This window comes from Dromiciops gliroides, chromosome 1 (assembly GCF_019393635.1).
Source record: "Dromiciops gliroides isolate mDroGli1 chromosome 1, mDroGli1.pri, whole genome shotgun sequence".
Taxonomy (NCBI): Eukaryota; Metazoa; Chordata; class Mammalia; order Microbiotheria; family Microbiotheriidae; genus Dromiciops; species Dromiciops gliroides.
Genome location: NC_057861.1, coordinates 296,168,588 through 296,178,727, shown reverse-complemented (window position 1 = coordinate 296,178,727; position 10,140 = coordinate 296,168,588). Strand labels below are relative to the sequence as shown.

Here is a 10,140-nt window from a genome sequence, read left to right as displayed (position 1 = left end):
CATAGTAGGTGCTATATAAATGCTGGGTTGGTGGATGTGATACAGTGGATAAAATGCCAGGCCTGGAATCAGGAAAAGTCATCTTCCTGAGTTCAAATCTGGCCTCAGACACTTACTAGCTATGTGACCCTGGGAAAGTCACTTAACCCTGTTTACCTCAGTTTTCTCATCTGTCAAATGAGGTAGAGAAAGTATTGACAAACCCCTCCAGTATCTTTGCCAAGAAAACCCCAAATGGGGTCATGAAGAGTAGAACACACCTGAAAAACAACTGTACAACAATAAATGCAAATGCTAGTTATTATTATTGTTGTTAGTATTAATATTATTATTAGACTACAACAGTGGAATAACATGTCATTCTTCCTCCCCCATCATTAATACTTGGAATTAAACAATCTTTAAAGCAATTTAATTTATATTTGCTTAATCATTCCTATAAAAATCTATAAAATGGGCACAATAATAACACCCACCTTCCAAGGTTATTGTGAGGACAAAAAAAGTCTAGTCCCAAAGAACTTTCTCAGCTGCTTTAGGACAAACTTCAGGATTCATTCCCATTGTTCTTGAAATTCAATAGAAATACACTGATAATTACACTTTTAAAAAATTACCCCAAAGAATTGTGGCAAAGTTCACATCAAGATGTGGATCCTATTGTACACTCAGATAAATATACATTCATGGAAATATTGCAAGGAAATTCCATTAGTGGTGTCCAATTTTAATTCTTCCTTCACAAAGACTTTAAAATATTCTGTCTTCTGCATGTTTGCTAATGATTTCAGACCTTTTTTTTTTTTTTAGCTGTAGAGCCAGTGACCACGTGCCAAAAAGGGAACCAAAGTTGAAGAATTTGTAACACACACACACACACACACAATTACTGAGAGGGGATAAAAAAAAAAAGGAAAAACTAATCCTAAAGGAAATGCCCAGACATCATTTCCAATTGGTTATTCCCAAGTATCACATGTTGTGGACATCTTTAAAAGGAAGTTATCTGGGCTCAAGAGTGTCACATTGCTTTCCTGAAAACCACGGTTTCCTTTCCCTGCTTGGGGTCGCAATCTCAGGAGTCCCACAAAATGTGTGAGCAATTTGTAGGAACCTGGAAGCTTATTTCCAGCGAAAACTTTGATGAATACATGAAAGAAGTGGGTAAGGACAAGCCTTGCATTTGTCTCAATAAGGAATGACTTTTTATCTCTAGGGGAATGGGATTTATGACTGGGTTATTCACACTGGAAGGTCTGGCCAGCTAATTAAACACTCCCTCCTCAGAGGGTATGACTTGTACTGAGTGTCCTTTGCTTCTATATTCTAAATGTTTTTAAAGTTTTCAGTTAGAAAATTAAACTTTGTGTGTGAAAAGATCTAGTAAAGTTTTATTTTTTAAAAATAGCTAACAGAAATTATCTTCCTGATTTGCTAGCCTTCATTTCTTTGGTTCAATGGACTCATTGCCTATGGCCTCCCCACCTAGGGAATCAAAAAAATATATTTGCAGTCTAGTATGGTGTCCTATAGCAGTTTGCATTTGAAATGTAAATACTGAATTTCCCATCTTAATTTATACCATGCTCTATCTACCCTTGCTTTCCTTTACAGGTTGAAGACATAGTTAAAATGATTAGGTCTTTCCTTTGTAGCTAATGAGGGAGCAAAGATTATTTAGAGAGCTATAGAGTTGCTCACCAAGGTTACATGTTGGTTGCTTTGCTATCAAGTTTATTCTGACAATGGCTGCTTTAGCGGAGACAGTGCCTCACTCATCATATTTACCTTCTTGGAAGGACTTAGGAATGATCTTCGACACCAGCTCTGAAGTCAGGAGGACCTGAGTTCAAATCCAGCTTCAGACACTTACTAACTGTGTGACCCTAGGCAAGTCACTTAACCCCAATTGCCTCCCCCAACGAAAGAAAAAATGATTTTTGACTTGCGCTATAGATTTGTGGATGCTAAAGCCAGGCTTCCTGTTTAGAGTCAGAATCTAACACTCTAACAATCCAAACCTATTTGAAATTATACCATGAAAGTATTAAGGAATTTAACTGAAAAGTTTCAGATACGATCGCTGTACTTATTGCACTCCCTGCCATAATAAAATACAAATGGGATTTTTTAAAGAAAGAAAGTGTATTGTTAAGATAGATAGTGAGTGCATCCCCTCCCCCATAATTCTGTGTCAGAAATAGGGCAGTTAGCACCCCAGCAGGCCTTGTGGTTTTCAAGGGTCCATAAAAGGAAGTTTCTTCTCTCCTACAAGTAGTGCATTGGAGTAAGGAGAGGGATTATGCAATGTTTTACTTGGGAATCAACATTTAAATATGTTATTTTGTACATAGTCTGGCACTGAATAAAAACTGATTGAAATTCTATCTTTTCAAAGGCCTAAACATCCGAAAAGGTAAAGCGCTTTTTCTGGTTTTCTGAAACAACTAGATGTTGGTTTATGGAAAAGAGGAAGAAGAGTAATCTAATCTTGTACTGATTCTTATACAATACCATGATCTCACTTGCTAAATTTCCTTTTCAGGTAGATTGTATGAGGGACTGGGGTCCGAGTGATTTAACTAGTGGCTATCTTCAAATAATTCATTTAAAATATTTTAATCCTTTGTTCACAAAGCACTATTTATCGAAAATATCAATTGATTTGTTGTTGCTCAGTCATTTTAGTCACGTCTAACTTTTCATGAATCCATTTGGGGTTTTCTTGGTGAAGATACTAGAATGGTTTGCCATTTCCTTCTCCAGCTCATTTTACAGATGAAGAAACAGGGTTAAGTGACTTGCCTAGCGTCACACAGTTAGTAAGTGTCTGAAGCTTAATTTGAACTCATGAGTTTAGTAATTCCAAGCCCAATGCACTATTTACTGCATCATATAGCTGCCCTTAAATTTTGTTGTTCAGTCATTTCTGACTCTTTGTGACCCCATTTGGGGTTTGCTTGGAAAAGATAGTGGAGTGGTTTGCTCTTTATTTCTCCAGCCCATTTTATAGGTGAGGAAATCGAGGCAAACAGGGTTAAGTGACTTGCCCAGGGTCACATAGCTAGTAAGTGTCTGAGGCCAGATTCAGACTCAGATATTTCTGATTCCAGGCCCTGTGTTGTATCTACCTAGCTGTCCTCCAATTTTAATCAATTGATTAGAATTATTTAATCCATTTTGCGGCGACTGGACTTGTTATTTTGCTGGCATAGGAAATATCAATGAAAAAACTTCTACCAATACAGACTGGCATCTGCTTTGCAATGTATAATCTCAGAGATTTGCACTATGGGCGGGGATGGGGTGGGGTGGGGTTCTGTGAGTGCTTTGCCCAGGGTCACACATAGAAGCAAAGTGTCAGCTCAGACCTTCTGGACTCCTGTCCATCCACTAGGTTAGGTTACCTCTTTAATCCTTAAGCAGTGATAATGAATGACTGGGAGCAGACCTGAGAAACAGCTTTAGGTGAGGAGAGAATGTGACTTATCCAAGGTCACTCAAGGAGGCAAATCAAAAGTAAAAACTTAGATTTCCTTATTATAGATAATAGTATCTTCCTGCCATGCTGTTGCATTAATTATACTTCAATAATATTTCTCTATTTTGCCAGGGCCAACATTTACCTACCTTTTCATTAGATAACTTGTTTCAAGGTGCAAAATGAGAGCTACCCACCACCAGTGGTCGCTCTCCTTGCCGGTTCTTCACTTATTCCCATCTGTGATGCTTCTTGGGATCTCTAAGGAAGTAAAGCAAATAAAGTTTATAGTCCTAGATCTTTAAGACAATTTCAGCATATGCAGAGAAGCATAAAACTTTAGTGCTGGGAGGGACAAAAGATTATTTAGGCCAAGACTTTCATTTTGTGGATGAGAAAACTGAGACCCAGAATCTTTGAATAAGTTCAAGGCCATATATTTAGCAAACCTAGAATCTCCTGGCTGGACTTCCACCTCTGTAATTTCTGTGTTCATGAGACCACCGTGCTTCCCAGTCATTTTGTAAACTTTGTGCCTGTCTAGAGTGCTTCCCGATGTGTTATGTAAAGGGTAGCTATAATCATTAGTAGTAGGGGTGTGTAGGCAGTAGGATCACCGCAGTCTGGTTGGTTGGATAAAGAGGAATTCTGGAGAAACTTGACATGTAGCAGATGCTTAACAAATGCTTTGTTGAAATAACTTGAATTGAAGCCATTGATAGCCTAAAATCTCAGAAAAATGCATTCCTTTTCCCCTTTTTAACAGCTTCCCACCTCCAGCACAAACATCCTGGATTTGAATTAGGAATCTAAAAATAATTATTTTCAGGTTTTGTAGTTTTGCTGTCAAACTTTTTCTCTTAGTTTAATTTCCCTCATAGGTTTAATAATATATTATCTACGGTGGTCTCAGACACTGGGTGACCTCAGGCAAGTCATATAACCTCTCAGTGCTCTAGGCCAGAGGTATCAAACATGCTCCTGAGTGCAGCTGAACCAGATTACAATGTAATTGGGAAATACTTAACAAAATAAATAAAAATACAATGGAATATAAATAATGTGAATGTGTGGAGTTTTAAGTCTTCTTTTCTTCTTAAGTCTTGAGTTTGACACCACTACTCTAGAGCCTAGCTTCTTTTTTTGTTTTTGTTTGGCTTATGTTTTTTTTTGCAGGGCAATGAGGGTTAAGTGACTTGCCCAGGGTCACACAGCTAGTTAAGTGTCAAGTGTCTGAGGCTGCATTTGAACTCAGGTCCTCCTGAATCCAGGGCTGGTACTTTATTCACTGCTCCACCTAGCTGCCCCCTAGAGCCTATCTTCTTAAGCTGTAGATACCCATATACCAAGGGTCCTGTAAAATTTTATTGGGGGGAAAAGGTGTCCTGAGTTGGAAAAAGTTTAAGAAGCTCTGCTGTAGACAGCTTTGTTATATATAAATTGAATTGGAAGTGTCACATTGCATTAGCAGAGGGAATTTCTCCCCCCTGCACCTCAGAATTCCCTATACCAGTGTAATCATGGGTCCAGGTTCTGTCTTCATCTCTGTCCCTATACCTGATGGGCTTTCTTCTCCCCAAGGATCTCATAATACTTTCTAAATCAACTTTGTACCTCCATAGTAAATGATCTGATGATGTTTTGTGGAGTTTCTGGATCAATGTGATTTCATTGGTGTGGGACCTCCTGGTGTGGAAACTTCCTTTATTAATGTATAGATACAAATTGACTATGTCAATTGCAAACTGTAATTTGTAGTTTTAGAAGGATGCCTGAGCATACTGAATGGTAGCCTACGGTCACATGGCCATTAAGTAGGACTTAAAAATAGGTCATTCTACCCCTAGAACTGGCCCTTTATCCGCCAAGCCAGACTACTTCACTATAATAATATGTAGGAAATATCATGCCATTGGAGAAATTAAGCCAAAACACAAAGTCTGACAGAATACCTTATGAAAGAACATATAAATATGGGGCTTGACTAGTAAAATGATAATTAAATAGAAAGGGTTAATCAAGAAAGAGTGATGAATTTGTAAATATTCTTTCTTTACAATAAATAGTGGTTCTTTTTTTTTTTTTAGACTAAGCATGTCACAGGGATTCTTAATCTGGGTTCATGGACTGTGTTTTTTTAAAAAATATTTTGATAGCTGCATTTCAGTATAACAGATTCCCTTTGTAACCTGGCATATTTTTTATTTAATGTATTAAAATATTATTGTGAGAAGGGGTATTTAGGCTTTCCCAGAAGGTATTTGAGGCCCATGACACAAAAAAGTTAAGAGCTCCTGGCCAAGGACATGCTACTAGTGAGAAGTCAGACTTTTTTTTTCTAGGGCAATGAGGGTTAAGTGACTTGCCCAGGGTCACACAGCTAGTAAGTGTCAAGTATCTGAGACTGGATTTGAACTCAGGTCCTCCTAAATCCAGGACCAGTGCTTTATCCACTGTGCCACCTAGCTTCCCCAGAAGTCAGACTTAAACTCTAAATTCAGTCATGCTTCTCTCACTAAGGCTCATTCATGATATTATGAGGTATTAATTAATTAATTAATCAATAAACGTTTATTAAGTACCATCTTTGTAGTAGGCACTGGATGTGGTGCTGGTTGTTCTGCTATGTTCCCATAATGCCAGGGGATAGATGGCTAAATTTAATGTCTAATGATGCTGAGAGAGCTTTTTGTTTTGTTTTTACCATATTATCTATCAGTTACAATACTGGCCCTCAAGCTTGTTAATGATATGTTTTTGTAAAAAGATATGTTAGTGTCTTTACACCCCATGCAGTAGCCAGGGTCTGAGATGGAGGATCTTAGAGCGTATGCTATTGTCTACTGGTCCTGCAGTTATCACAACAAAAAGATAATATGCTTCTTCAAGCATTACCTCATTCACCAAATGGTCCCTGTGTATTTTTCCTGCAAAAGAGAAGTGAGGCTTTTTAGGAGCTCACTATAATTTTTGTTCTTTCTTAGAATCAAAAGAATAATAAAATAATTTTTTAAAATCCTTAGCAGTAAACCAACTTGCTAAAGGTGTGTACTCTTAGTAGAATTGAATATAAAACTCAAAACATTCTCTTCTTTGCATTTTAGGAGTGGGTTTTGCCACTAGAAAAGTGGCAGGCATGGCTAAACCCAGCATGATCATCAGTGTTCAAGGAGATGTGATCACCATTAAATCAGAAAGTACTTTTAAAAATACTGAGATTTCCTTCAAACTGGGCAAGGAATTTGATGAAGTCACTGCAGATGACAGAAAAGTCAAGGTGAGGAATGTGGATTCCTTTTATATTAAGGGACATTTCTTTTTTTAAAAAAAATTGTTATCCTTTGTTTTACATCAACTTCATTTCTCACATATCCTTCCTTTTCCCTACCCTGAGTGTCATCCTCTATAACAAAGAAAAAAAGAAAAAGAAAAAAAAGTACTTTAGGAAAACTGACCAATACATCAACCATGTATTTATTAAGTATCTATTTTTCCACGTCCGTAGTCTACCATGTATACAATGAAAGGAAGGAAATTGCATTCTCAGATCTGTTCTTTTTTTTTTTTTTTTTTAGTATGGCAATTGGGGTTAAGTGACTTGCCCAGGGTCACACAGCTAGTACGTGTTAAGTGTCTGAGGCTGGATTTGAACTCAGGTACTCCTGTCTCCAAGGCCAGTACTCTATCCACTGCGCCATCTAGCTGCCCCTTCAGATCTGTTCTGTAGGACCATATTTTGGGTTTCATTTCTTTTTTGTTCTTTCCACTTACATTATTGTAGTTAATGTATATCTTGTTTTCCTGATTCTGCTTACTTCACTTTGCACCATTTTATGTCTTCTCATCTTTCTCTTTATCTTCTTATTCATTATTTCTTTCAGCACAGTAGTATTCTATTTCAATTATAAACCACATTTTATTTAACCATTCCCCAAGAGATGGTCATCTGCCCCGTTTCCAGTTCTTTACCACAACTACTACTACAACCAAAACATCTCTGTGATAAATATTTTGGTACATATGGAATCTTCCTTTCTATGTTTCACCTCCTTGGGGTAAGCAGTAGGGTCTCTGGGTGAAATAATATAGACATTTTAGTCACTCTCTTTGCATTAATTTCAATGATCTGTTTTTTTTTTCATCAAGGCATTAGTGTACCTCCCTTCCCATAAGCCCTCTAAAGTCAATTATTTCCATCTTTGTCATCTACCCCCCCCCCCATTTGCTGGGAATGAAGTGGAACATTAGAGGTTTTTTAAAATTTGTATTTCTCTTATTAGCAGTCATTTATTCGTAACAATCTGTTATATGGTTGTTAATATTTTATAATTCTTTTTTTGAGAACCATTTATATCCTTTGACCACTTATTAATTAATTAATAGCTCTGTCATATATTTGTGTTGGTTTGCTTTATATCTTGAATATCAGATTCTTATCAGAGGTAGCTGATGAAAGGATTTTTTTCCAGTGAACTGCTTCCCTTCTTATCTCAGTTGCATTGCCTTTGTTTGTGCAAAAGTTTTTCAATTTCATGTAATTAAAATTATTAATTTTGTCTTTTTTATTACCTTTATCTCTTATCTGGTTAAGGATTCTCCCTTAGGAGACATTTCTACATAGACCCTGACAAGTCTCATCTACTATAATAGTAGAAAAAAATGACTGATCCATTGAAAATGAAAGGCATGTGAGAATATCCCTCCCAGGGATATAGAATCTCACCACACTTTTTTATGCTTACAGAGTCTCATAACCTTAGAAGATGGTGTACTGGTTCAGGTGCAGAAATGGAATGGAAAATCAACCAAAATAACAAGAAAACTAGTGGATGGCAAAATTGTGGCGGTGAGTTATTTCTTATCATTAATTATAGCAAAGTTCTTGTGGTACTGCTGAAAAAGAACTGTATGGAGAGTGAAAGATCCTAGGTTTGATGTTTGCCTCTATCACATACTACATAACTGACCTCTGATGAATCATTTCATCCCTTTGGGCTTCAGTTTCCTCATCTATGAAGTGAAGGGGTTGGGCTGGATGAACTCTGAAGTCCCTTCTAGTTCTAAATCTAGGATCCAGATAACCTTAAGTTCCATTTTCTGTGTGTAGAACACTTTATTGCCAGGTCTGATCCTTGGCACTTTGAAGAAAGCAAAAGGTGGATTCTTGGGCCCATAATCAGTCACTCTCTGAACTCAAGCATGTATGCTAACTGGATCTGATATTATCAAAGAAGAAATATACATTATATTGCTCCCACTCTCTGGCTTAGTTGAAAGAGAGAGGAAGAAAGTACCTTCCATACCATCACCCTCCTTGTTTCACCTCTGATGTTTGACACTCACTTCTTCTTGCTCCCTAGGAATGTGTCATGAAAGATGTCACCTCCACTAGAATCTATGAAAAAGCATGAACTTCTCAGTGAGCCAAAGCCTGCCAAACTCCACCACTTTTTGTTGTGTGTGTGTTGTTTAAATGAATATGGTTCTCCTTGGCTACAATGGGAGAAATTATATTTGCACAGCATTTACTTACTCTTTTCTGTTTTATTGACTCAATAAACATCTTTAACATTAAAATACTGGTGTGGATACTTTGTTCAGTGTGGAACAACATAAGATTTTGACCTCTCTTGATATTTTAAAATACATTTTCTCATGGAAAATTTGTAGTTTACTAGGGAACTTGCATGGGGGAGGACAATTATGTAATTATTTTAAAATAATTTATTTGTTATCCTTCCACTGGCCAATAATCCAAAAGAATTATTCTGTCATATCTATATAGAGTAATATTTCATTAGTTTGGAATTTATAATAGCTCAGATATAGTACATGTGTTTTGGTCTTGCTTTGTAACTGAACTGAATATATTCCATATAAATGGAGTATCTTCCTATTTCAGGGGTTTCAGCTTTTACTTGTGCCCCCAGACCCCATATTGTTCCCTCTCCTTTTCTGCTCTACTAGGAGGAAAAGCCCTTCATTATATTTGAGAGCAGAAAAATACAAATACAAATTCTCCTGGGTAGAGAATACTACATTAAGAATTCACACTGAAGCATAAATCACTTATATAAAAATCTTTCTTGAGAGATATTGATAGAGGGAAAAGATACAGAGAAAAGAGGCATTAGACATCTGAAAGGAACCATGAAATGAGGTAGCATAGACAGAGTAAAGTGAAGTCAGCAAGTATTTATTAAGCTCTTATGCAAGAATAGCTGAGGATACAAAGTTAGGAAAAGCAGTCCTTGTCCCCATGGAACTCACAATCCAATGGGGGATATAAAATGCCAACGATGGTGTACAAGCAAATTGCATACAGGATACATTAGAAATAATTTCTGAGGGAAAACACTAGCTTTAAAAGGGGAACTGGAAAAGGTTTCTTGCAGAAGGTGAGATTTTAGCTGAAACTTAAAAGAAGACTGGGAAACCAGAAGGTAGAGATAAGGAGTGAGAGAATTCCAGGCATAAGGGACAACCAGTGAAAATTCATAGTGAGTAGATAGATTGTCTTGTACAAGGAACATCAAAGACACTAGTGCCACTAGATCATGAGGTGTGTGGAGGGGAGAAAAATGTAAGAGTGGTAAGGTTGGAGGGACCAGACCATGAATGGCTTTCAAAGTCAAACAGAGGTTTGCTATTTGGCCCTA

General features: G+C 37.1%; 1 protein-coding gene across 1 annotated transcript; it reads left to right on the top strand.

Moving 5' to 3' along the window:
- The first annotated feature begins 1,010 nt into the window (after positions 1 to 1,010).
- Positions 1,011 to 9,058, top strand: LOC122733571 (fatty acid-binding protein, adipocyte). Its single transcript, XM_043974121.1, has 4 exons — positions 1,011 to 1,164; positions 6,586 to 6,758; positions 8,226 to 8,327; positions 8,842 to 9,058. The coding sequence occupies exons 1-4, from the start codon at positions 1,092 to 1,094 to the stop codon at positions 8,890 to 8,892; spliced, it is 399 nt and encodes a 132-aa protein (XP_043830056.1). The 5' UTR covers positions 1,011 to 1,091; the 3' UTR covers positions 8,893 to 9,058.
- The last annotated feature ends 1,082 nt before the right edge of the window (positions 9,059 to 10,140 follow it).